The sequence below is a fragment of the Chiroxiphia lanceolata genome, chromosome 12 (assembly GCF_009829145.1).
Source record: "Chiroxiphia lanceolata isolate bChiLan1 chromosome 12, bChiLan1.pri, whole genome shotgun sequence".
Taxonomy (NCBI): Eukaryota; Metazoa; Chordata; class Aves; order Passeriformes; family Pipridae; genus Chiroxiphia; species Chiroxiphia lanceolata.
The window spans coordinates 6206894-6233981 of NC_045648.1; the positions used below are offsets into that span (position 1 = coordinate 6206894).

General features: G+C 52.7%; 1 protein-coding gene across 1 annotated transcript; it reads left to right on the forward strand.

Annotated features, from left to right (window-relative positions):
- Positions 1-241: 241 nt before the first annotated feature.
- RGMA (repulsive guidance molecule BMP co-receptor a) lies at positions 242-25503 on the forward strand. Its single transcript, XM_032700568.1, has 4 exons — positions 242-540; positions 7611-7726; positions 19589-20100; positions 22343-25503. Exons 1-4 carry the CDS (start codon positions 527-529, stop codon positions 23036-23038), a joined length of 1338 nt encoding a protein of 445 aa, XP_032556459.1. The 5' UTR covers positions 242-526; the 3' UTR covers positions 23039-25503.
- Positions 25504-27088: the final 1585 nt, after the last annotated feature.

A 27088-nucleotide genomic window follows, 5' to 3' on the forward strand; every position in this document is an offset into this window, starting at 1 on the left:
AGAGGAGGTTCTGGGGGTCGGACGGGGGGGTGTTGAAGCGGAGACCCCCCCGCCCGCCCTCCCCGTGGCCGGGGCTGCGCCTGCCCTCCCTCCGCCGCTTCTTGCGAGCGACGCTGCTCAGCGTGTGCTGAGGGAAGGAGGGAGGAGGGAGAAGGGAAGGAGGGAGGAGGGAGGGGACCTCCCTATCTGGCTCTATCTTCTCCGCTGCCTCTCACATGCTCCGGGAGGGCGATGCGGCTCCCCGCGTCCCGCTGAGCGAGGCCGCCTGCACCCCGCCGGGGCTGCCCGCAGGGCGGGGGGCTGCCCGCGCCCCCCTCGGCCTCCACACCCCCGCTACCCCCGCTCCGACCCTCGGGGGCTTTTATTATTTTATTTCGTTTGGGTTTTACTTTATTTAGTTTTGTTTTATTTTACTTTATTTTATTTTTGTTTTATTTAACCCTCCTGGAAAAACAAAACAAAACAAACAAAAACAAAAACAAAGCCGCCGCTGCCTGCACCGACCCCCGCGGGGCTGGAGAGGCTGATGCGGCCGCCAAGGTAAGCGGGGCGGGGGGCTGGGGGCCCCCCCGGCCGCATGTCCCCGGCTCCCTGCATGGCCCTTCCTCCTCCGGACCTGTTGAGGCTCCCGGTCCCCGCCTGCCTCCCCCCTCCCCGGCTGGTTTATTTTTTTAAGGAACCTCGATTCTTCTCATTTTCCCTGCCCAGCGCTCCCTGCCCGGCTCGGCGCTAGCTGGCGTGCATGCGGTTATTCATTTATCCTCCCTTCTGATGGTTGCCACTAAAGCTGCTCCCTGCTGCGCTAAGTCAATCGAGTAATTCCTTGCAGACCACTGATGAGAACTGAAACCATCCTCCCCAGTATCTCCCCCTTTTCCTTGGATAGCGCTTCCCGGGGATGATCGCGATTATCGAGACCGGAGCGGGGGCACAAAGCTTTCCTTGAACTCCTCTGGTTGCACAGCGCTGGGGGGTCTGCCAGCTCCGAGGGGAAGAAGGTCGGGAGGGTGACAGCTGGACAGATGTGGGATATGGCAGGGATGGTCACATCTGTGGATGGGCAGCTGGAGCGTGGCTGAGCAGGGGAAGAGAGTTTGTTCCTGATGCCCTGAGTCCGTAAATTGCACTAAACCTCATCCAGGGGACGGGGGACAAAATTCAGCCCCCAGCCGGGACAGTTCAGAGGCACCGGCCAGCGCAGCCCCTGTCCGGGCTCACTGCCACTCTGGGACATGCATGTTGCCCTTCCTAAAAATTATATATATTTAAGGAAACCAGGCTGCGTTTGCAAGACAGGTGCTTTTTGTTGTGGTGGTGGTTGCGAGGCAGGAGATGAAAGTTTGGTGTTGTTTTGATGTGATTCTTGATTGCTGCCTGTTGGAGTAATTGCATCGCAATTGCTCAGAGGTAGAATCAATTTCCCCAAATTGAGATTTTAATGGGAGCTCGCAAGCTGCTGTTATGTCATGTGGTTTAAGGCGGCGTTGGATTGCATTTATTTTATAAACTGGATACTTTCGCAGGCGGCGCAGGGATAACAGCACCACCCAGCGGGGCCACAGCCCCGGCCCAGCCCAGTCCCAGCCCAGTTCCCCCCAGTCCCAGCTCAGCTCAGCTTCAGCTCCAGTCCCAGCCCAACCTCAGCTCAGCCCAGCCTCAGTCCCAGCCCAGCCCAGCTCATTCCCAGTCCACCGCAGTCCCAGCCCAGCCTTAGTCCCAGCCCAGCCCCAGCCCAAGCCCCGAGCCGGGCACACCCGGGAGGATGCCCCGTGCCACCTCCAAGATGTTCCCCCTCCACAAAACTTCCCAGTTTCGTTTGCCAAAATCCTACAGAAGTGTTGGAAAAGTTGTTTGGGTTTTTCCCCTCTGCCCATAATAAGGAATGTCTCTTTCTTAGATATTCAGGACAAAGTTTTAAATCAGCTGAGGACACTGTCATTTAGTATTTCATGACCAAGAGGGCAGGAAAGGTTTCCTGTGTTGGGTTGTATTTCTGGCCACTGCTGTCAGGAATTGACAGAAGGGGACTTGGGAAAGGTGGTTGGGTTTCACAGAGCTTTTTCCATAGGATTCTTCAAACACCCCTTGCTCAAAGGGCTGCAGATGTAGATTTGCAAACACTTGATGCCATCTCCCACCTTTAAATGAGATGGAGGAGATGTCCTTAGCTGACTTGTCAGTCAGAGATGGGGAATTAGAGAGCTATGTTTGCACTTTCTCAATATATCAGGAGCTTCTAAAAGCAGCAGAGAAAGACTGTCCCATTCCACAGACTGGCTTCTGTCTCTGCTGATAAATACACAGCTCTCTGCAACTCTTTTGGTGTCCCTGCCCAGGGCAGTGGGGCTGGAACTAGATGATCTTTAAAGTCCCTTCCAACCCAAACCATTCTGTGATTCTGTGATTCTATGATTCTGAGCATTTTTTGGCAGTTCAGATTTAGCCATCTTTTCTGCTGAGCTAACATTTGGCCATTTGAACTCGGTCTTGGGAACCTCCCAGCCCATCTTCTATGTGTTTCACAGGGGAGCCAAGATGTGAAGAAGATACACTAAAGAGATATTGCTTGATATTTACCCCAAAGAGAAGATTGGGCCAGGAAGACCAGCTCCCTGCAGAGAACTAAATATACAGATGGTGAATTCCAGCCAGCCCTCCAAACACTGCCGAACAAGGGATGGCTACATGCTCCCATGTGTAGGAGTCAGGCTTTGCAAGCAAGGGAAGGGGAGAGACACGAATGAATGTCACCAGTCAAAAAAAAAAAAGTTGACTTGATGAACTCTGAAAATATCACTGCTTGTTTTGCTTTCTGTCATGGGTGACAGCCCATCTTCCCTTCCCCTTGTCCAGCCTGGCTGGTTTTCAGCATTTAGAGGTGATTTTTATGGCTGTGAGCTTGAAGCAGGCATTCTGAGCAGAGAGGGTTGCCCACCACAACTTCAGTGGGGGCTGCTGATAATCCGCAAATCTACAGATGCAAAGACGTAGGTCAACAAAACATTCTTATATTTTACTTATTGGTGGTACAAAGCTGTATTTTATTCCACCTTCAACCCACTGGCATCTTTTTACACAGCCAGGTTGATGAGTCTGTCGTTCACAGGGGCAGCTGTGGGGAGGGGGATTATCTAAACCAGCAAACTTCTCTTTGCACTTTGCTATGCAAGAGTGGGTCAGTCTTCTGAGCCCAGTTCTGTGCCATCAATTCTCCCTTCCCCTTTCAGTTGCTGCCCAAGTTCACTGCAGGGCACTAAGGAGACCTTGAGAGGACACTTTCCCTGTCAGCTGCTCTGCCTGCAAGGCAACTGGTTGGTAGGGAAGGGGTTTAGATGTGTATTCAGCAGCTTTGAGGTGCACAGCTCAGGGAGAGCATCTGCTTGTTCAGCCAGGGAAACTGTAAAATGGAGTGATGAGTAAAAGGAAGGTCTTTGAAATTAACTGCAGCATTTTCCACTATTGCAGACATCAGAGGTGGCTGTTACTGCATAAAGATGCTGGGGGTTTGTTGGTTCTTGTTCAGAGGTTTTTTTCTTTAATAAGGGCACTATTCAGAGCACAAGTGTTTGGGTTTACCTCCACAAACATTTTGGGATCAGCTGTCAAACTTCTCCAGACAAAAACTTGGGGGTTTCCACTCCAAACTTCCTTTCCTCCTCCTTTAAGGAGCAGTTTGCTTTTTGCTGCTTGCCCTAAACACACATATATCACTGCAGAACATTTCAGGATTAGATTTTTGCAGGGATGATCCTGGCTTATCCCAGACAGGCCATGAGATGAATACCTTGTCCTGAGGCAGAGCAGGCAAAGGCACATGTGTGGAGATAGTGGTGTGAAAAGTGGCCATGCAGAAAGTTCATGGGAGAGTCAGGAGCAGACAAGGAGCCTTGACATCCATTCCTCTAACTACTAGTTGCAGTCCTCAGAAATACCCATGTTTACAGTTTTAGCCATATAATTACAGGTAGTGAATAATTCCATTAGGAAGGCTGTAAGGGGAGCTGTCATCTGCAAACCTTTGGGTGCAAATCAGCCACATTCATTCAGCCCCACTAAATCCCACAGCCACGCACGGTGTGACGCAGGGCAGAGGAAAGTAAAGTTCAGGCTGGTGATCCCGGCTGAGTGTCCCATGGGAACGGGGAATCTTCCAGCTCATCCTGCAAAAACCTCGGAGAAGGCTGTGATTCGCGAGTCACCCCTCTGCAATGACACCAAACACGGGGATCAATGACCGCGGAGGTGCCTATGCCCTGGGGCTGAGCCGCTGCACGGCCGAGCTCTGCCGTGGTTGCGTTTTAGTGGTGGGTGGTTTCCCACACACTGTTTGCAAAGAGCACTGGGCTCAGTGCTGCCTAAACAGGGAGTCCTGGATGGGATTTAAGAGGGAAAACACAGTTGCTCCATGTTTCCAAGCCCGGATATCCCCATTAAGCAAGGCAGAGACCCGAATTTCACACAGCCTGTGATTCAGCAGGCAATTTAAAGTCCAGGTCTTTGATTGAGCTAATCAGAAAGGTGAAGGTTATTTGAAAAACACAGGAGGGGGAGCAGGATCTCAGAAACACACCTTATTTGGGGCCTTTTCCTCCCTGAAGTTACGGTTTGGACACATCTGTTGTTTTCTCCAGCGAAATCCGCTGCTTTGATCGGTGCCAAGAACAGCAATCCCATTTGCAATGCATGATGCAACGGAGCAAAATCAAGGAGAAATTTTTACAAACTGGAGCCAGGGGCACCCGACCGTTGCTTTATGGCAGTGCAGTTTTCCCTACACCAAAGGCAGAATTTCCATCAAGGGTCTTATTTTAAATATGAGGCTTCAAACTGGATTCCAGGCTATCATTGCAATGTGTCAGCTTGCCCCAAAACGGCAATACCAAAGTGGTGCTTTAGGTCAAACCATCAAAACAGCCTCGCAGCAGCTATTTAACAGCTGGGTTTTAAAAGTTCATAATTCAGATATTTTTTTTTGAGTTAAAAATAAATAGATCATGTTAGATGTCATCAGTGGGGATAACAGCAGAAGTGATGTTTTTCATTTTGAAATCAAAGCAAAAGTCACATTGCAAGAGGCGAGGGTGAGAGCAAGAGAAAGGAATTTGGGGTCTGAAACCCCATCCCCTGGACCTCCCTCCCTTTCCTGGGTTCCCCCTAGCTCACAGATCCTCTCCCTCCTCCCCCCAGGCTCCTTCCAGCCTCCCAGGCCCCTTCTAGCTCCAGCTGCCTACACATCCCATCAGCAGGCATTTCTTCTTGGGTGGTAGGAGCAGCTGGCAGGGTTTGGACATATTTGCCCCTGTTTGACATCCCCCACAAAGAGGTGCTTCGAGTCGGTGTTCCTCCCACACTGCTTCTGCTACAGGTCTGGATCCGGCCTGCCAGCTTTCATCTCCTGCCCAGCTCTGCCCGCTCTGGCAGCTCCTCTGCACACAGAGCTCCTTCTGATTTTAGTGGACACCGTCTGACTGCAGCTCTAGGGCCAGCAGGACCAAGACAGATCTCCACTCAGGCAGGAAAGGCCACAGGATTTTTGGATCCCATCTGGGTCCCAGATGGAAAAGCCTCAGTGTTTTAATTCCTGTTGCAGCCTGGATAAAGCCTCAGAGAAGCTCCTCCTTCATTTGAAGGCAGGGGGCTCACACCCCTCCCAGAGAAATAGGTGTTAATAGATATCTTTGCTTCTTGGATATTTATTCCCACCTCCTCTTCCTCCTTCCATGGGATATTTGTTGTAGCTGAATTACAGATTCGATCCGAGACAGGGAAGAGATCACAAACTCTTGTTGGAGACTTTAAGCTACTGTCACTCTAAAAATCATCCTTAAGGATGTTTGTGAGGTGAAAACTAAAGAGGTTTCCAAGGACAACTAGAAGAAAAGTCAAGGAGCATCCCAGGCCTACAGCCTATAACAAGTTGCAGAGAGAAGACCCATGGTCTTACAGAGCTGGAAGAAGGGTTGTGTAAAACAACCAGCCTCCCTTCATTCTTTGTCTAAGAAGCCCAAGAGAAAGGAGATGAAACATCGGGGTGGCAAGGGGGCACTCAATCAAAGGAGGGCTAATGATCCAAAACAGGGAAGTTATTAAAGCCTACACCCTCATTCAGAAGTGAAGTTGTCTTAGTTCACTGTGGCTAAAACATCCTTCAAGGGAAATTTTTAAGAGATCCAAACTAAGTGGATGCCTTGCTCCTGGCCTAGGCCTCTTGTGGGTGGGCATTGAGATCCAATCTGCTCACCTCCTTACGCTGTGGCATTGCAGGAGGTGGAAAAGAGCAGGATCTTGAAGCCCAGCAGGCAAATGCCTATGTGCTCCAAGCTGCTGCTCTGTCCACATGGGTCATGAGCAGGTAGAGTTCTCCTAGGGCTGCTGTCTGCCTGGGGGCAGCCCAAAGGGTCTCCGAGGGGAGCTTACAGAGTGAGACCCTCAGGACAATCCTACCAACACACCTGGTGAGACTTTCCCCCAGCAAATGCTGAACAATCAGTTTTATATGTGGGCTGGTGGTGCAGATGAGATTGTGGTGGAGGTCCTGAGAGAGTGTAGGTACATGTTAGTCCACTCCATCAGTCCTTGGCAGGCTAGCAACTAGATTTGGGGTACCTGACAGTTATTCTCTTATCTAAGGAGTGACAGCCTAATGATAAGGATCTAGAAACTTGCTGTTTGTGAGTCACCTGGACTTACTTCACCACTGCCAGTGCCAGTGCAGGTGAATGACCTGGAATGGTTGTGAAACACTCACACCTACCACGCTGCCAGGGCTGGGAGGGCATGGAGGAGCTCCTTGTGCTGGGGCAGTCCATACCCCAGCAGGCCGGGGTCCTCAGCATTGCTCTCACAATCAATCCCTGCCCCGCACCAGCTGCCTGGAGACTCCCTGACTCAGTTTCCCCCCTCTGCTGTATGACAGCCCCTTTGCCCCAAATTGCTTAATTTTTGGGCAATCCAAAGCGCTCTTGTCAGGCCCATGGGAGAAAGGCAGAGAGGGTACAGTGGGTGTTGAGACCCGACGGGATGGGAGGAAGCCCCTCTCCCAAATTGCCACCGAGGTGTGATGCGTGACGGTGGGGAGGAGACGGGGAGACATCAAGAGCCCTTCCCGCAGCCCATCTTGCGTGGGACCACCGCCAGCCCCTTCCTACAGGGCACGGGAGAGTTTGATGGCTCCATCCACAGCACTAACCCCCTTGCCTGCGTCTCGCCGGCTCTTTTTCCCCGCTCCCTCCCTCACTCCCATGGCCGCAGCCGCTCCCGCCCCTTCCCGCAGCATGGCCGGGGAGGCGGGCGCGCTCGGAGGAGGAGGCGCCGAGGAGGATGCAGGCATTGGGAGGCAGCGGGATGATTGATGGTTTGGGCTGGTTTGTAATGGGAGGGGACGGAGAGGAGGAGGAGGAGAAGGAGAAAAAGTCTGTGTAATCTTTCAGTGCGGAGCCCGGAGCTGGGGCCGCCCGTCCCTGCCGCGCTCCGCGGAGCCATGTGGGGCTTTTGATTTCATTTTTCCCCCAGTTCTTTCTTTCGATTGATTTATTTTTCCCTTTTTCCCCCCCTCTTCCTCTCTTCCCTTCTCCCCCCTTTTTTTTTCCCTTTTTAAACTCTTCTTCCAGGGAGAGGATAGTGGTTAAAGCTCGAGCTGGATGGATGGGTATGGGGAGAGGGGCAGGATCCACAGCCCTGGGACTTTTCCAAATCCTCCCTGTCTTTCTCTGCATCTTCCCTTCAGGTAAGAAACAGCCTCTTTATTTTGCAGACTTCTTCCCTGTGTTTCTGGCAGCCCTTGGATCGCCGCCCCCGTTCCCCTGTCCATGGGCCTCTTTCCCTCTCCCTCTCCTCGCAGCAGTTTGCCACATGTTTAAAATAAGCAAGTGGGGCTCAGATTCGGTGCGTGCCCCCCCAATTCCCCTTTCCCCGAGCAGTTGCGGTGGGTGTTTTTCCTTGACCTCATCGTCTTTGTCTCCCCGCTCCTCATCCCACAAGGAAGGAGATGGTGGAAATCAAAGCGGCGAAGGCAGCCGGGGGGGAGGGGGGGGTGTTGTTCCTGACAGCACCAGGTTACCTTGTTCTCCCCTTCTCGGGTGCCGTGAAAGGAAGGGGGACACGGGGGGAAAGGGCGGCACACTTGAGCACCCCGACGCCAAATTTTTGCCTTGAGAGCAGTGGGGTCCCCGCTCGGAGCGCCCCCGGGAAGGGCAGAGCCAGGGAGCGGTTGCGGAGGGGTTCAGGGGTGTCGTGTCTTTGTGCTTTGGGGAAGGTGGGGTGTGCAGGGGGTCGCAGGACCCCGCGGAAGGGGGAGCGCGGCCCCGGCGCTCACCTGGGCCGGCGGGCGGAGGATGCGCGGGCGCTCCGAGCGGGCGCCCCTTCTCCCCGCAGCTCCTCCCGGGGGTTTGGGGGCTCGGCATCTTTATTTGGTTGGAAATCTCGCCCCGGCTGGGCTGGGAGCTGTTGTGCTGTCCGAGAGCGGGATGGCAACCAAATGGTCCCGCGAGCATCGGCACCCCCGGGCCGGCCGCTCGCACCCGCCGCGGGGCTCGGCCCCCCCTCCAGCCCCAGCCCCGCTGTTTGTATTGTGTCAGAAAAGGGGAGAATTTCAGAATTACAGCTGAAAACGCCATCTGTTTCCAATGAATCCCCCATAGTTTTTCACAATGTTTTTGGCAGATCTCTGCCTGCAAATTCCTTCAAGCCCTGAGTGCTTGTTTTTGTTGGGGGAGGGGAAACCCAGTCCACAGAGGCGGATTTGTTCCTTCCAAAACTCTCCAGTTTCTTTACCTCTTTTTTTTTTTTTTTTCATTTGCAAGGGGGGAAAAAAAAAGGAGAGAAGGCAGGAGGGAGAAAGAAAAGCTCTAAGGCTTAAATCTCCCCATCTCTCTTTTTTTTAGTTTAGTAAAACTTTCCTTTTACTCTTTTTAATTTATTAATTTTTAAATCGCCTCTGCCTTTCTTTTGCATAACCGTAGGTGAAGCAGTCTTGCACACACATGTAGGAAATAAATAAATAACTGCTTTCTTTACGCCCTTCCTCCCCTCTTGCCCTCTTCGCCCTCTTCCGAAGGCGAAAGGAAAACCTTTCCAGCGCTGGCCCTCTGGACCTCACTTCTCCCATGGGACTTCCCAGCAAGGCTGGAAGCTGAACCCCCTGTTTTTTCTGGAAACTCTGGAGCTGCTCCCATATGTGTTGCTTAACGCCCTTTTCGGAGCGGTTGAGTTGCAAAGCGTCGAGGCTGTGAGATTTACGGTGCAAGAAAGAACTTGATAGGAGATCTGGCTGGCTGCTTTGTTTGATTCTCCCTTCAGCAGTCAAATAAGGTGCAAAGAACTGGCAGAACGAGGCGATCCGGAGCCCGCGGGAGTGGGGTGCAGGCGGAGACGGGGCTCCCCGTGCCCAGGGCTGGGAGCATGCTGGGGGCTTTTTTGAAAGCTTTTAGGGGTGGGAAGGTAGGAAAAAAGGGGGGATTTATTCCTTGGCATATCCTTTGCCCCTTTTTCCCTGCGCTTCCTGGGAATTTGTGGGTTCCCAACAGATTCCCAGCAACAAGGAGGCTTCGCACCCCTCCTGAGAGCCCAGAGTGAGCAGGGCTGCTGGAGGCTGCCCAGGCGGGCGCTCGGCGTGTCAGATCAGTGCCTCACCAAATCCTGCCCTAGTTATTTATTTGCTTAACCCCCCCTACACTCACACCCCGGGCTGGATTCCCACTTGTGCTGCTCTCACACCAATGGCTTTGCCCTGCTGCCTCCTGGGCGGCCCCCACCAGTGAGTTCCCTCGGGCTGGGGGCACTGGCGTGGGTCAGGATGACCCTGGGGCAGCTGGGTCTGGCCAGAGCAGGCCACTGCTGACAGTTTTCCTGGCGGAAGCCCTCCTTGGAGCTTGTGCCAAGTCCCAGTGTTGGATGCTCACGGGCGCTCTCCCCTCCCAGCTGAGACCCTGATTTCCTGGAGTGCTCAGCTGACCCCCATCTGTGCATCTCAGTACGGGCTGTGCAGAGTTTTCTTGCAAATTCTTTTGTACCCTTTTGTACTTCCAAAATCTGGTGTTTTGCTCCAGGTGCGTCAGGTTTTGCTCTCCCCCTCGTACTAAGCTTTGGCTGTCCCCGTTTGTTTTCAGCTTTGCCACTCCTACCTCCAAAAAAAATTTGGAATTTTCTAGCCTTGGTCCATCCAGGCAACATGGTAGGTTCTAGATAAGGATCCAACCCACTGGGAGATGGATCGGATGGGTTGATAAATGACTTTTGTCTCAGTAGCGGGGAGGTGATCGCAGCATTAAGCTGAAATTGAGATGAGGGGCTTAGAGGCTGCTGAGGCAACACCCCCACAGTGCTGTGAAGGGGGAGCCCAACCTGGGGAAGGTGGCGGCAGGGGAGGAGGCGCCAGTTCGAGATGTTGTCAGGGCAGAGAAGAAGGGAGGGATTCAAACGTAAACCTGGAAATATTTTGGCTTCCCTGTTTGTTGCTTGCTCGGAGCTCATCTGGTACTTGGAACAGTGAGTTCTTTGCCATTGCCAGAAAGGCTTGTCGTGGGGCTGGAAGGAGGCACCTTGTTTTTAAAGTAGGTGAGGTGGATACGTTGCTTTTTTCCACAGAAAATCATTAAATTCCTAGCCCTTGGTTACTGGGAACAAGGTGATATTAAGAATGACTGGGTTTATCATGGGAGCAGCTGAGGTTTCTTTCTCTGTGGCCTGGACAGCTGTACCGAGTCGGATATGCACATGAAAGTGCTCATAGGGCTGGGCAGCCACAAAAACTTCCTGACCTGGGGGCTCTCGGGCTCTGCACCGACCTGCTGTCCCTGGAGAGCCAGGCTGCGGCCCCAGTGACAATGAGTTTTGTGGTATCTCTTCTGGCTCCCTAATGGGCACATCCCATGAAATATTGTAGGCTCTGGCAGGGCAGTGTGTGGCCCAAGTGAGCCCCTCCTCAGCCTGTCAGTCCCTCAGGGGATCCCACAGCCAAGCCCTGCTGCTCTCAAGGGATGAGTGTTAGTGGGACAGTGAAGAAGGTCAAAGATGAGGGCTTGTGGTCCATTTGGATGAGTGTGTTTTGGTTTGATTTGCTTTTCCTCTTGGAGCAGACATCAAACTTGGAGTAAGGGGGAGTGTGGGAACCTAGGACCAAAAAAGCCTCAGGGTCCCAGGTGGTTTGAAGGGGGACGAGGTGAACTCAGGGCTGCTGCAGTCCAGAAGTGATGTGTGCTGGGGTGATAGGGAAGGGTTTTTGGAGAGCATGGGGGATGCTTGGAGGTGCAGCTGTGATGGGGCAGGTGAAGGGATACCCTGGCCTTTTTCAGGCTGTCCTGGTAAATCCCATTCTGATCAGGAGCAAGCTGTGCAGGCAGGGCTCTGCTTGGCCACGCGCAGCATCCGGAGCACAGTTGTTAGAGGAGAGCTCCTAAATGCCTTTAAAAAGCTCTGTAGCCTGCACTTGGCAGCTACTGGGATGAAAAGAAGAGGATATTTATTCCCTTGTCCGTGAGCTCTCAAAATAACAGGGCGTTCGATTGTAGCCTCAAGATTGCTTTGCACTCAAGTGCAGCCCGGCTGAGTAAATCACTGCTCCACCAGCTGAAATTCCTGCAGCAAGGGGGAGAATTGAATTATGGCCAACTGCAAAACCAGATGCCATCCCCTTGATGAAGTCATCGGGCTCTCACTGCGGAGAACAAGCTGGCTCCGACACACCACACAGCCTGGTAGGCACAGACTGAGCCGCTCTGTCTGACCGTGCTGTGTGGGGTGGCCGGGAGCTCGTGTCCCACAGCTGTGGGGACAGCAGGTCCTTCAGAAGGGTGTCGAGTCCCACTTTCTGTTGGATGATCATCCACGGGAGCTTGGCCGTTCAGTTCCCAGCAAGCAGAGCTATCGCTGACGTACAGGGTTTTATGGGTCAGGCAGAGAGCAAGCTTCACTTGAGCCCAAAGAATTTTCTCCTCCCTCGGTTTCCTCTCCTTCCTGGACAGCTGTTGACTTTGGTCCCCAAAGCACTAGTAATGATCTATGGCGGTTTGGGTTTTGGACAAGCTACCTTTTTCTCTTGCTGTGTGACACACTCCAGCTGGCCCTTTCTGAGATGACAAGGACATGTGGCAGGACATTTTAGGGATGGATCATGACTCTGGACTTTGCCAGCTCACAGTGATGAGAGTATCACTGTGCTGGGGATGGGAATGGGGAAGCAGCAGGACTGGGGGTGTGGATTCAGTTAGAAAGTTTTTCTCTTAAAATTAAAACCTGAGCCCAGGAGGGGCAGCAATCAAATGCATTTAAAAATAAATAAATTTCTGAAGGTCTGTGGCTGTAAAGGACGGGCAGATATTGAGGCTTCTGTGGGGCATGAGTGATGGGGAGGGAGTCTGGTTTTGGGTGGGAGCCCAGCCTGCAGGAAGGGATCCACAAGATCCCCTACATCCCTGGGTGTGGCTCCAGCATCAGTCAGGTGTCCACATGGATTTCTGATGGGCTCATGGAGCCACTGCCATCCAGCCGGGCAGCTGCCACCCCACGCCCTGCACAAAACCAACGCCTCCAATTGAGATGCCGCAATTTTTTGGCAGGCGTTTAATTGTATAAATTTGCCTCATCCAGATTTATGTGCTCCAGGCTTTTCTCCATCTCGTCGTTTTGTATCTCATTTACCTCTGCGTTTGAAGGGTTGAAATTTCACAAGAGCACGGCAGGGATGATTATTCCTAGAGGGAATCCACACCTGTGAGCAGAAAGCATTTCCCTGCGCCGCGGCCTGGGTGAGGGGGAGGAGGGTGAGGGACCCGCTGCCACACCTGGGGGGCCCCGGGCGCTGGTGGGTGGCAGCTGTGCCTTCAAAGGCACCCTGGGAAAACAGCTTTGGCATGGGGAGAGTGATGTCTGCTGGAAACCTGAAACACTCAGCAGTGGGGGTGGCTGGCAGAGGTGACCTTATCCAAGTACTGCTGCTTCAGAGAGGGGGGGATATGGGTGGTGGTGGCTCGGGGAGGAAGCTGAGGGTGATGTATCGTGCAGGGATGAGAGTGCAAATCCACCTCTCTTCCCACTGGGCTCATCTTTGGTGAAACCCTTCATATCCTCTGTGTCCTCATCTGTAAAATGGACTACTTCCCCAAGGAGTTTTACTGGCTCTTGAGAACTCTTGGTGAAAATGTCGGGGTGCTCTCCAGCTGGGAAAGTCAGGTGTGCAGCTCCACAACAGCTTCCCAGCCTGCAGCACACTGTGGTGCAGAGCCAGCACTTTTAGTGCCCTTCTGCAGATGGAGAGACAGAGGAGATCACTTTCCTATTGCTTCCCTCCTTCCTCATCCTCCACCCACCAGCTCGTAGTGGAGCAAAACCTGCATCCTCTGAACCAGCCACTGGTGCTGCTTCCTCTAAGTAGGTGAAAGCTCAGTGTTTGTGGCAAAGGCAGTGCTGAGGCCTCAATCGCAGAAGGAAGATTTGAGAACAAATTGCTGCATTTTGTCTGATTCCTCCTCTCAGCCCATCGTGCCTACTGAACTTCCCAAGATTTTCCAGTAGTTTTCAGAGCAGCATGGCCCTGGCTGCCACCTCCATGGCTGATGCCCTCTCCAGTGGTGTCTGCCCACTCTTCTCCCTGCACGGGGATGTCGAGGTGAGGCTGGAAGAGGAGCAGGGCTTGCCGGGGGGGCTGGGGAGAGATGCATTTGCTCCCGCTGAGCATGCCGGGTCAGCGGTAAGCTGACTCTCTGAGCCAAAAGAGCTGACTAAGTGACAGGAGCCATCAAGGGCTCCTTCGGCAGCATCCGACAGTTTGTGCTGTTGCTGGTGAAGACACTGACTCTGCTTGTTTCCTGCCTGTACTTGCCCCGTGTCTCTGCGACGCCTGGAGAGGAGGGATGGGGGGCCGTGAACTCAGCGCTGAGGACAAAAGGGAGTTGGCCGTGGCAGGTCCTCCAGATGCTTTAGTGATTGACACAGGTTGAAACGAGAAAACTCCATCTTGTGTCGTTCTTTTGACTTAAAGGAACTGGTTTCTCCTTTCCCCAGCATCCTCTTGAGCAAGACAAGGATTGGGTTAAACGAGGCTGTGTGGATTGAGGTGTGCTCTCTGGTACATCTAAAGTTACTCTATCGTACGCAAGTACAGCCTTTGCCTGGATTTAGTGCATGTGCTGCTTTTGCCAGTGGAAAAGAGCACAAAACCCCGGCCCCAGCGTGGAAGGTGGCCCCACAGAGCCAACCTCCCCACGCACACCCTTGCAAAATATGAGCCTGAGCTCTTTAAGAGTCAGGTTTATTTTTCTCCTTCAGTTCCCTCCTCCCGGTCCTGCCCCCACTTCAGTGCAACTGAAACCTGATCTAATCCCTTTGCACATGGGTAATTTATTGGTCTATTGGGCTTTTCTTGATGGCAAATTGCATTGTCTTTCTTCCTGGGTTGAGGCTTTGGAGCAGTTTGCTGCATTCCTGCAGCTCTTTTCTCAGGGCTGATCTTTCACACCCCCTCTGAGCACAGTCAAATCAGTTTTATTGGGCCTCTTTGTTATGCAAACAAGGCAATAATAACCAGGCTATTATTCTGCAAGATTGTGCTTGATTAACAGTTCAAAGGAGGTCGCTGGAAGAGCCCGGCGCTGCCTTCCCGCACAAATCCTTTCACCAAGCTTGGGTCAGGTGGCCCTTGGGTCTTCCTCTCTCCAGGGTGCCCTGTGGGGCTTCGGGAGAGCTGCCCCTGCCCACGACACCCCATCCATCATCCCTCAGGGCTGCCGATGGCACCGATGGGCTCGTTTCTCTCCCTGGTGTGACAAGGCGCCGGTTGATCCATGTCATAAAATAGAAACACAGAATGGTTTGGGTTGGAAAGGACCTTTAAAGGTCACCTTGTCCAACCCCCCCTGAACGTCTTGAATATTTCCACAGATGGGGCACTCACCACCTCTCTGGGCAACCTGTGCCAATGTTTTAGCACCCTAATTGTAAAAAGTGTCTTCTTTATGTCTGATCTGACAACCCTCCTGGGCATCAAGATGTGGCACCAGCATGGCCACCATTGGGGTGGCTCATGTAGACTTCCAGCAAAGGGCTGATGTTTTTGCTTTGGACTCCCGAAACCTTGCTGGAAGGGATCCCTTCAGCCATGTTTTAAGCAGCAATGTGATTTATTTTTTTCTAACTCTTTTGGGGTCATTTTGGTGCTGGTGGTGACTGCTGTCCGCCTGTGAGCAGAGCAGCCCACATCTCCTGGCAAATGTTGCTGGTATTTAGCACCTCAGAGAATCGTGCCTTTCCTATTGAGGTGTCAGCATAAATATGTTTATTTAGATTACTTAAATAAATATGTGTTTAGGAGCCTAAGTCTGGGTGCTCAGATCTGAGGCCAAAGGTAATTACGTTTTACTGTGTTCTCTGAAAAAGCCTTTTACTGCATGTGTGAGGCTTGCACATCTACACTTCAATCCATGTATTTGGAAAAACGCAGGATGATGTATTTGCATCACATGTGGGTGATGAAATACTTTCCAGCCCGTTAGTAGATATTAAATAACATCTCTTAGCAGTGAACACTTTAAAATTAACAGGTCTGGTTAAAATGCAATCAAGAGTCTTAAAAGAGTTGGCTTTTGTTTACTGAAATTAATTTCCAGTAATTCTCTTTGTTAGAGAAATTACAGGAGAATAGATGAAACGTTGATTTTGTGCTAGTTTTCTGAAAGAGCGTGATTTGGGTAAACGAAATCCGGGTTACCTGACACCAGCTTAAGGGAAAATAGGGGGGCACTGGTAATTAAGTGCTGTTAAAATTAAATGCGTGCATGTAGTATGTTTGAACACTTGACAGCGAGTAATATAATGTACTGATGACAAGGGCAGAGCAGCAGGACTGGGGTCGTGTGATAACCCAAATGCCTGAGTGTGTGTTTGGTGGTCCACGGGATGCTTGCTCAATGGAGGACCAGTTCTCTCCAAACCAGGAGCTCTGGAAAAGGTCACATTTCAGTGCCTGCTTAATTCAGTGTCCCGGTGAAAGGGGCAACCTCGGAGAGCTGTAGCGTGTCCTTATCCATATTGCCTGTCGGTGTGGTAGGTTATGCAGGAAACAAGGCTGCTGGAGGGGAGGTCTGATGGTGGGGCTGGGCAAACACCTTCCAGTGAAAACTTAAAAGTGCAAACCGTTTAGCTTATCTGGAGGATTGACAAGGGACTTGATTGCAGTGTGTAAATATCTTTGTGGGAAACACACTGGTTACTAACGGACCTTTTCCTGCTTTGGAGAAAATCGCTGGTTCTTTTTATGTCCTTACAATGAAGTCAGATAAAATCCACTTAGAACCAAGACCCGTGTTCTGTAAAGGTGATAAAACTCCTGAAACAGCCCGCCGAGGAACGGGGCAGCTTTTCAGTCTGCGCAGACCGCAGGAATCCTCCTGGGAGGTGTACCTGAACAAATGGGGGGCACTGGGCTACACGGGGGGGGCCGCCGTAGTCCAGGTGGTTTTGTGATTTCCTCTGGCTTTAAACTTTCCAAACCCGTTGGTTTCAAGATTAGAAAGGAAATTTTGTCTCTGGTTTGAGTGCCACCAAGGTCTTGAAAGGAGATGATGGGGAGTTTGGAAGGTGGCTGGAGGGGTTGAAGTCACCTGTCTATGGGATGAAGGACCCTTTGCCATGGACAAGAATTCGCGCAGACCTGGGGATGTCTCACAGATCCCAGGAGAGCCTTGCTGGGTTCCTGCTTGAGAGGGGTTTGTTTCCGTGCTAAGTCATCTGTGGTTGAAAAACAGATCCATTGTGAGTCGATGGAAAATAGATTATGCGAAATTGAATAAACATCGTTTCTTGGCCTGGGTACAAATGAGCCTGCACCGCTGTGCCAAAGCTGCTGCCAGAGGGGAGAGGCAAGGCTTGTCGGGAGGGGTAAGGGTCGTGTTTGCTCTCCTTCACAGCCTTTGTTGGCCATGGTCCCTGCCCAGCAGTGTGAGGGAATCACCAAACCTGGCGGCTGCTGGTGAGGTTGGAGAAATGTCCATGGGAAAGGCCAGGCATGAGTGGACGGGGAGGGTGCGCAGCCCCTGCGCTGCCCGCGGCACCTGGCCTGGGAGATCGGGCCTTATATGGGGCCCTGAGCAAAACAGCGAGAAGGGGACGGGTGCCAAAACTGGAGCGATAACATCTCAGAGCAGAACGCTCCCCTTTCAGGCCCAGGGAGGAAAGAGATGCGCTTCCCTGCCCTCTGTTTTGTTGGGATTTTTCAATTCAGTACCTTATAAAGTCATGTGTGACCCTGGGCAGAGTGGCAGTGAGGGATGCTCAGCGCTGGGCTGTGTTTTGCACTGGGTGTCGGGGGGCTGTTTTGTGGAGCCCACTCTGCAGCTCATGCCTGCATCTCCTCATCCAAGCAAATGAAGCAAGTCCTGAAAGAACAGGGGGCTGTGGCTTTATTCCTGCTAAAAAATTCGCCTCTACACAGCAGGTGAAGGGCTGGAGCAGCCAGAGTACTACTGCAGCCTGGATTCTGCTCACAGGATGGGATGCTTTGTGCAGTGCATCCTGGTGCCTCACTTGCGCTGTGAGGTGTGTGGGTCCTGTGTGTCCAGGGATGTGTCCTCCAGCTCTTCCTGAGGCTGTGCTGGCAAGTCTGTCTGCAGTGACAGTGCCTTCTGCCACATGCAACCTCAAGGCATCCTCAAGCTGTACATTAGCATAACTACTAGGGAGCAATGACTTTAATTGCCTGATGCCACAAGGGTTTGGGATAACCAGCAGTGGTGGCACTGGTCACACTCCTTTGTGCTGTTTTGACTCCTACCTTCCACTGGAAGGTAGCCCTGGAAAACCACAGGCCTGGAATAAATGAGACAGGGATATGAAATAATAAATATTTGTAAACGTTTCCCATGCATGCAGAAGACTTAGCAGCAATGTGAGCCTGTGTCCCAGGTCAGAACCTTTTTGTTGAGTCACCTCTGGTCGATGATGAGTTAAAGGCTTTCCACAATATTTCTTGCAGGTTTAAATGGGATGCTGCCAAGACCAAACAGCTCCTGGGTCCTCGGTGCTGTTGCTAGCATCTGAATTTATTAAACATGAATTTTAAAACTGTGAGGAACCTGTCACCATTTCCTATTTGCACTTCACTCTTCTTGGAAACAGAGAGGAGACAGGCTTGTTTCTCACAGCCGAATTGCTCAGTGTTTTATAGTCTCAGTCTCCCTTTGTGATTTTCTAGCACCAACTCTGTTTAGGTTTCCATCACTGTGATGTTTAAAACTAAAACATACTGTTTTCCCTGAAACAATGCTGGGTTTTGTAACTTTCTTTCTAAACAAATCTGAAATGCTTTTGGCACATATGCCTTGCCAAGCTCATTCTAAACAAACCCCGAGACAGGAATATATGGGTACGCCTGTGAGAGGCACCACAATAGCATCTGGAAATGGTGGGGCTTTTCTTCTCCTCCTCCCTGCTGCCTTTTGTGCCTGAGCCCATCCTGTTTCCAAGCACTCCGAGGGGTCGATTAAGAGGAGAGGAAGGAAAATGCCATGAATTTTAAGTGGTGTGAGCCTGGGTTCACCCAGCAGACTCCAAATTGGCAGGGGCAGAGCAGTGTCCTGCGACAGTTCAGCGGTGGCCAATGTGTTTTTTGCACAGCTGCTTTCCAGGCTGCTCCAGGGAAGCCACACTGCCCCAGGGAGCAGACGATGCAGGGGGAAAAAAACAGGATCTGAATTTTCTTTGCCTTCCTCCTCCTTGCCAGGAAGCACCGGGACTCCAGCTGGGCCGGCAAAGGCCCTGCAGCCTCTGCTTCGCCTCCTCCTGGGCGATGCACGGCGGGTGGGAAGGGGAGGCGGGGGCTCACTGGCATCCCCGTACCTGCCACGCCGGTTTTTCTCCTCCACCTCTTGTTCTCTCTCAGCGGGCCGTGGTGGGGAATGGGCTCCCAGGGCTGGGCAGAGCCACACAGCAGCCAAGAAAGAGGTTTTTTTGGCTCCTGCTTCTTTCTGGAGGCGCAGGAACACGGGCAAGTATTGCACCCGTCACTGCTGCAGCCATGGGGATGGTGAGGGGGCCTCTGGCTGTGCTGCAGGGTGGGTCATGGTCCTGCTCTAACCTGGCATGTGGCTGGGCACAGCGGTCGTGCCAGTGCTGGGTTTTCCCATGCCCATGAAGGAGGATAAGGAAGGGAGGCAGATTTTTGTGCTGGTAGACCTCAATCTGGACACAGCACCCAGAACCTCATGCAGCACAGAGCTTTGAATGTCAAACCCTAAAAAGGCATTAAAAAACCCCATTGCATCTTCACACCACATTAATGGTCCTCCCTTATTGCTGCTTATGAATATGTCCCATTCTTCCACGCCATGGTTTTCCCCCAGGAGCATTCATCTAAAGGCTGGGTGCTCTTTCCCTTTTTGGCTGAAATTGGGGCAGACTCTGTTGGTTTCTTTGGCTTTGATGCATGAGAGTTGGGTCATGTGAGAGGGTCACGTCTGGTGAGTGAGTCTCATCACGCGGTAGAGCCGGTGTCATGAGTTTGGGCCACGGGAGGAGGACGCAGCCTCTCGCCGGGGGTAGAGCTGGGTGTCCCACAGGCGGGCATTGACCACCTTGTGTGCTTTCCTCCCCTCTCCCACAGTGACGTCTCCATGCAAGATCCTCAAGTGCAACTCTGAGTTCTGGGCGGCCACGTCGGGGTCCCACCACCTGGGCGCGGAGGAGGCGCCCGAGTTCTGCACGGCGCTGCGCGCGTACGCGCACTGCACCCGCCGCACCGCCCGCACCTGCAGGGGAGACCTGGCCTACCACTCCGCCGTGCATGGCATAGACGATCTCATGGTGCAGCACAACTGCTCCAAGGATGGCCCCACGTCCCAGCCCCGCCTCCGGACATTGCCCCCCGGGGACAGCCAGGAGCGCTCCGACAGCCCTGAAATCTGCCACTACGAGAAGAGCTTTCACAGGCACTCGGCCACCCCCAACTACACCCACTGTGGGCTCTTTGGGGACCCCCACCTCAGGACTTTCACGGACACTTTCCAGACCTGCAAGGTGCAAGGGGCTTGGCCGCTCATAGACAATAACTACCTGAACGTCCAGGTCACCAACACGCCGGTGCTGCCTGGCTCCTCGGCCACCGCCACCAGCAAGGTGAGCCTTGGACATGTCCCCAGGGGCTTCTGAACAGCTTTTCTGTCCTCCATCTCTTCCCCCATTTGCACTTCTCCTTGGGGAGTGTAAGATGGAGCATGAGCTTCTCTGAATTAGAATGTTTGTCCCTAAATATGAGATGTCCGTTCTTCTTTTATCCCCAGCCTTGAATGGCCTGTGGTTTCTTCTTGAGCACATCCAGCCCCATCATGGTAAGCAGGCTGAGGATGCTGCAGCTCAGGGGGCCATCATGGCCAAGTGAGGGATTTCAAATTAAGAGAGCTCCTACCTTGGAACTCCAGATTGCTGAACAGCCAGCCCAGGAATGATGGTAGTACTTCTTGGGGGACACCCAAGGCCCAGGCAAACCCAGGACTGCGCTCCAGGGAGGCAACAGCTTGCAGGGAAAAGCTTAGAGGGAGCTGAGCTCCTCATGCTGCCTTCCCCTTTGCCCAGGCTTGTAATTGTCTCTGTGGTTTGCAGCCAAGTCAAGGCATTTTGTGGGGAACAGTCTGTTCTGGAGGTGCTTTGACAGCCTAAATAAACATCCTGAAGGTACGAGGCAAGCACTGAGAAAATCCAACTGAAAATGTGCTGCTGTCATACAGCAGGACTTGTGTGGCACGGCCTCAGCTTCAGGAGAGACCTGGAGCTGAGGAACTGGTGTTCTGCCGCGTGATGCACAAGCTCTAAAGCTAACAGGGCAATTTTTGTGCCAAAAAAAAAAAAAAAGGGGAGGCTCAGCAGGAGGCATCTTCTTGCTTTTGGAAAATGTCCTGTCCTGCCATGTCTGGGAGTTCCACATCTCCCTGTGTGTTGGGAGAGAAGCATGTGTAGGATGGGCTGTTTCTCAGCTCTGGATGTGACCTTTTTATCCTGAGCTGGAGCTTGCATTGAGGTTTTGACCTGTCCCTGATAAACCTCCTAAAAGATACTCTGAACTCCTTACTCGCTAAAAGACATCAAAACCTGCTGAAGCTTGCAAGTCTGACTTGAGAAAAGTGGTCCTTAAGGACCTGCTGGGATCGCAGGATCACCATCTTAATTGAGCCTTTTCACTCCTTATCTGCCTCACTGGCTTGTGGTGAGGAGGTATTAGTCATGAGATGTGCAGCATGAGCTGTGGAGAGCACTGCTGTGTCATGGCTGGAGGACTTTATGCTGTTGGAAAGGATGGGAGCACTCGGCCCATAGGGCTCTTTGTGTTCTCTGCTCGCTTCTCCAGCCCTGCCCCACTCTGGTCAGGTCTCAGTCTGCCCCTCCATAGAACCACCAGGAAGGAGATCCCCTTTACCACTTCTCCCTCACAGGCAGAGGTGCAAGAAGAGCAACTCTGCAAGAGGTGGAAGAGGAAGCGTCGTTTGTGTGGGAAGAAGAGCAACTTGCTCTTCTTCCCATGCAAACTCTACTGATCCTTCTCCTCAAGTCTGCCCCATAAAGCCAGGTCAGCAAGGGAAGAGCAAGTGCTGTGAGGTCCTTCCTCTGGCAAGGGACCTCAGCCAGGGGTGAGGTTGGGCTCAGTTTGTGTCATAGAATCACAGAATTAATGAAGGTTTGAAAAGACCTCTGAGATCATTGAGTCCAACTATTAACCCAGCACTGCCAAGGCCGCCACAAAATCACCCCTAGAAGGGCCATCCCATGGGAACACACTGAACACGTGTGTGCCTGTGTGGTTCTGCGTGGTTGAGGTGGAGCATGACATGTTCTAAGGCCCACAGGGGAAGAGTCAGTTGGTCTGTGAGTGGCCAGGGAAAGGAAGAGGTCCAGCCCTTGGGATGTAAATGTCATGGGAGTGAAAGAAGCAGCTCCACTGCCTCTAAGGGAGTCAGGGCTCATCCCCCGCTGCCATCTGGCAGCCCTGGAGGCGAGGCAGTGCTGCGTGCACAGGCATGCCACCACAGGCCTGGGAGTAGGGATACTCCACCCAGCTCCAGCTGCAAGGAAGATCCTGCGTTGGGCCTGGAGATAACATTGCAGATCCAGGTGGTACATTCAGTTCAGCCTTTGGGTCTTGACTCCATACACCCTGTCCATATCCCTTTGCTGGAGCAGGATGACCGTGTCTGGGTGGCTAAAATTGGGGCTTTTAAGCCTGAAGCACCTGCCCATGAGCTGAAGGTCACTTTCCCATCCAGACTGAGCATCCAGCTCATCCACCTTCCACACCGCTCCTGGTGGTGACTGTGTCCTCTCAGGTGGTAATCACTGGTTGTAACCCTGTCCTTTTCCTCCCCCACAGCTCACCATCATCTTCAAGAGCTTCCAGGAGTGTGTGGATCAGAAAGTGTACCAGGCAGAGATGGACGAGCTCCCCGCTGCCTTCGCCGACGGCTCCAAGAACGGTGGGGACAAGCACGGAGCCAACAGCCTGAAGATCACCGAGAAGGTGTCGGGCCAACACATCGAGATCCAGGCCAAGTACATCGGCACCACCATCGTGGTGAGGCAGGTGGGGCGGTACCTCACCTTCGCTGTGCGCATGCCGGAGGAGGTGGTGAACGCCGTGGAGGACCGGGACAGTCAGGGCCTCTACCTGTGCCTCCGTGGTTGTCCACTCAACCAGCAGATTGACTTCCAGACCATCCGCTCGGCTCAGGCTACGGAGGGTCGTGCTCGCAGGAAGGGGCCCAGCCTGCCGGCCCCCCCCGAGGCCTTTACCTACGAAACGGCCACGGCCAAGTGCAGGGAAAAGCTGCCCGTGGAGGATCTCTACTTCCAATCCTGCGTCTTCGACCTCCTCACCACGGGGGATGTCAACTTCATGCTGGCTGCTTACTATGCCTTTGAGGATGTGAAGATGCTTCACTCCAACAAAGACAAGCTGCACCTCTATGAAAGGACACGGGAGCTGGCCCCGGGCAACGTGGCTCCCACAGGAACGCATCCTACCCTCTGGGTAGCACTGCTGTGTTTGAGTTGGTTGTGCTTGTTGTAGAGGTTTGCTCCATCACACCATGGAGAGAAGGGAAAGGGGAGCAGGAGGGAACCAGGGTTGAGATGGAGGTGCTGGAAACTGCACAGGTTATCCTCAGACCTCAGTCTCTCTCTTGGCTGCAAGTCCTCCACCTTCCCAGCTCTTGCCTGGGAGAAACATGCTGCCAGTGGGACCAGTCAGGAGTTTTTGCTGGACTGTACCTTGTCTGGACCTTCCTCACCTCCCCCCTCCTCCTACTCCCAGTATAGTGGGTGCTGAGGAGCCCTTGTAGCTCCTCTCCTCATAGCGCTCCCCTAGGTCCCAAAAATGCACATGGTGACTGTGACACTGACGTGCATGAACGTGGCTTTGTCTTCGGAGGCCAGAGCCCGTGAGGAGGGCACGGAGCAGCAAGACAGGGCCAAGCCTGGCCAGCACAGCAGGGCTGGACATCCTGAACGCCATGGCCGGGCTCTGCTTTTTGGGCATGTCCTGCCCACAGCCCTGTTGTTGCGGAAGGTGATGCAGAGGGCCAAAGTGGTGGGGAATGATCCCGCGCTTGCTTGGCTGCTAGTGCCAGGCATCTTCTGAGTGGAAGGAGAATGCATTCCTCAAGCCTTGGCCTGCATTTGCTGTGGTACAAAGGGCATCTCCTGTTCCAGCCAGTTCATCCGGCTGATTCACTCAGTAGTTTTATTCCTGTCTCCCTTGTCTCTGCCTGGACCCACCGTGGACTCTTGATAGCAGTGGGAGAAACCTGGCCAGTATTTAAGCGGTTCCTGCAACTTCTGCCCAGCCTTGGATGAGTTTCTCACAGCATTTGCTCTCTGGTCCCCTAAAACTGGCAGCGGGGCAGCTGCTCAGTGGGAGACCCAATCCACACATCCCTCCAGCCCCTCACCAGCTCGGCCTGGCCCTGGGGTGGAGCAGGAGTGTGGCACTCCTTTTTTGCTGCTAGGTCTCTGCTCTGCTCCCCATCCTGGGGCCGCGGCTTGCAACCCCATTGCAGACCAGTTGCACCTTAAGCCATTCTGGGCTTGAATCAGAAATGGGGCAATGTTAGAAATCCAGCCGAGGAGACGGGATGCAGCAGAGGACCCCCCCCCAGCTGCCTCCAAATGTCTGTTCCCTGTCTCAAAACCATCAATAGTCTCCTCCTCCACCACGTATTGCTGCCCATCTCCTCCTCTCCATGTTCCTCTGTGGTTCACCCCATTGCTCAATGAACAAATCAAGACCACCTTTGGTCTGTGCCTTTGAGACCTCCTGATGGGTTTCCCCTCCTTTCCTCAGGGGGAAGTTTCCAGAAACAAGCCCCAAAACACGTGTCACACTTGGGGGCACCTCTTTGCTCTCAAGGGAGGTCTCTGGGCATGATGAGACAAGCTATAGCACCAAAAGAGGTGGGAACAGGCTAGGTTTGGCTGGTGCCAAGAGGCAGCCTGGTGTAAATACTCAGCGTGACTATTCATTGTGTCCTAACAGCTCTAGAGCTCCATTTGTAAAGCAGCAGAGAAATGCAAACTTGTGTCAATGGATGTAATTTATATTGTCTCTTTAATATATAGAGCCCTGGCATTGATCTCGTGTGACTGTACAGATGAAGAGATGTAATTGGTTTTTAAATGTTTAAGGAAAAAAAAGAAACAAAAAGATGTGTTTACTACTTTGCTCCTTGCTTTGTTTGCTGGTGCCCCAGATACTCTGTTTAGGGAGATTTTGAAATAAGGATATCACAGTTTGGAGACTCTGAGGGGAGCAGCCACTGGACCATGGCACAGGACAGTTTAATTTCCCAATGCACTAATTGTTCAGCCAGGCTGATTTGGACTTTTTATTTCCTTTGTTCAAGAAAAAACCCAAGTTTTTATCTTCCCTAGAAATTCAAAACTCAAGTTTTAAAAGCCAGAATTTGTCTCTGGGTCAGAGGAAACATTTGTTTCTTGCAGTGTTGCCCCATATCTAACAGCAGCTGTGCGCAGCATCCCTCTGAAGACACGGTGCTGCTTGAAAGCTGCCTGAGCTGGCCCAGCCACAGTGTGCCAACAGGTCAGTAATTCCCTTAAGACCTCCCTTTCCTGTAAAACAATCACCCCACGGCACAATGTGCTGTGGTTTAGGGGTGGTTTCCACCCAAGGAAAGTCTGGTTATGGTATGGCTCAGTCCCTCTGTCCAGGTGGGTGCTCCAGTGGTGGCCTCTGGCGTACGGTGGTTGGGGTATCCCTATTTTAGAAGCAAACAGTGAAGCACTTTATTTTGGTTGTGTTTGACCCAGTCCTGGTTAAAGGTGAAGTGTGGCCAAGAAGGACCCGATACTTGGAAACAAAAGAAAAAAAGAAATACATAGGCAAAGGGGGGGCAGTATGAGAAGGTCCCCCCCACCTCCTCCCTGCGCTGAGACCCTCGGGAGTGTCACCATATGTACATACTGTAAATTATTTATTGAGAGAAACGCAAGTAAAGTTTGAGGTTTTTTGACAATAAATGAGTGGGTCTCGGTTTGTTCCCAGTGCGTTGCCTGGTGCTGTTCCCCTCGTGGGATGTGAAGGCTGCCCCATTTCAGCCTTCACTCCCAAAGCATCTCTCTCCCACCTCTAACCCTCAGAGAGCTCATTTCTGTCCTGAATTCTGCGAATTTCGTTCTGGGTTTATCTACAACCAAATGAGAAAAATGAAAAGGGGGTTGGGGAAAAAATATAGATAATAAACCATTAGAACCTTGCCTCGCTGGGAAAGCAGATGTGCAGCAATGGAGTCCAAGTGGGTACCATCACCCTTCCCCTGCTCACCCCAGCAGATTGTGTCCTGCATCTGGTAATGGTAATTCCTCCATTCCACCTCTCCTGTCCCATTTGGGTTTGTTGCTGCCCTCTAATGAGGAAAAGCAAAATTGCAATTTTTTTTTTGTTAAATTTTCCATTTTTGAAATCTGAAGGACTTCTTGTCACAGCAGCTGGGGACAAGGACATTCTGAGGGCAGGTGGAATACCAGCACCAACTCAAAACACACATTATTTGGCCAAATCCATGCAATGACACCCAGTACAAGAGATCTGAAACCTGACCTCCCACTCCTTCAGAGCCCTGGAGAACTAGAAGCTTTTGGAAGAGCCAAACCCAGTCCCTCTGCCACACACTTCACCAGAGTTCAGGTTTAGCCAAATCTGCAAAGTCATCTAAAAGGTGCCCAGAGCACAGGGGCTGGGGGGGAGAGGGAGGTGTCTCTCTCACTCAATAGTCCCTTGCTCTCCAGCCTGGGGCAGTGAGCAGACAGCACCCACACATCCTGGTGGGACAAGGTGCTGATGTGAGGGCATGGTGACCCCCGAGGGATGAGGATGCCCCATCCTCATTAACCACACATGGCACTGAAGCTTCCCCAGGAGGTGAGCAGGAAAGGCACAGGCCATGCAGGGACATTGGTGGTGGCAGCAATGGCCCTGTGGCACCTCGGGAGGTTCAAACTGCTCTCCAGACCGTGCTTCGTGGACAGTGAAGTGCAGCCCCTGGGGGCTCCAGAGTCGCATCCCATCACCCTGCAATGGACCACAGCTCAAGTGCCACTGCCTGCCATCTGGAAGGGGTTTCCAGCCCCACTGTGGCTGTGCCTGCCCATCCCCTGGCCTTGGGCCACTGCCTCAGATGGTCTGAGCTTTGCATCCGAGCACTCGGGGTGAGCAGCCGCTCCACACAGCCGGCTGTCCTGTCCGGGAACAACCGCAGGGTATTGTTCACCAAAAAATGACTTTTCTTCCAGGAACCGGCTGCCCTCTAGAGGGTCCACTCTTGCATAAAGCACAGCAGGGGGACTTCCCAGCCTCCCCATCCCTTCACTGAGGTGGGTGCAAGGCAGGGCTGGAGGTCCTGCTCCCCATGCCGGCATTGCCAGACACCTTGGGTCCCCTTGCCAAGGTGAGCCAGCAGGAGTGACCATGGCTCCATCCTGTGCTCCCAGCTGGAGCCCCAGCCCTGCCCAGCACTCTGGGATGGCCATGGCACTGCATGGACCACGTCCTTATGGATGATATGCTTCTGTGGGACTGACTGGACCTGCCTGGCAGTGAGATGTG

Coding starts and splice junctions, on each gene's coding strand:
- RGMA (XM_032700568.1), top strand. Junction 7,727..19,588: donor TCTCTGCATCTTCCCTTCAG/GTAAGAAACAGC, acceptor CCTCTCCCACAG/TGACGTCTCCATGCAAGATC. Junction 20,101..22,342: donor CGGCCACCGCCACCAGCAAG/GTGAGCCTTGGA, acceptor CCTCCCCCACAG/CTCACCATCATCTTCAAGAG.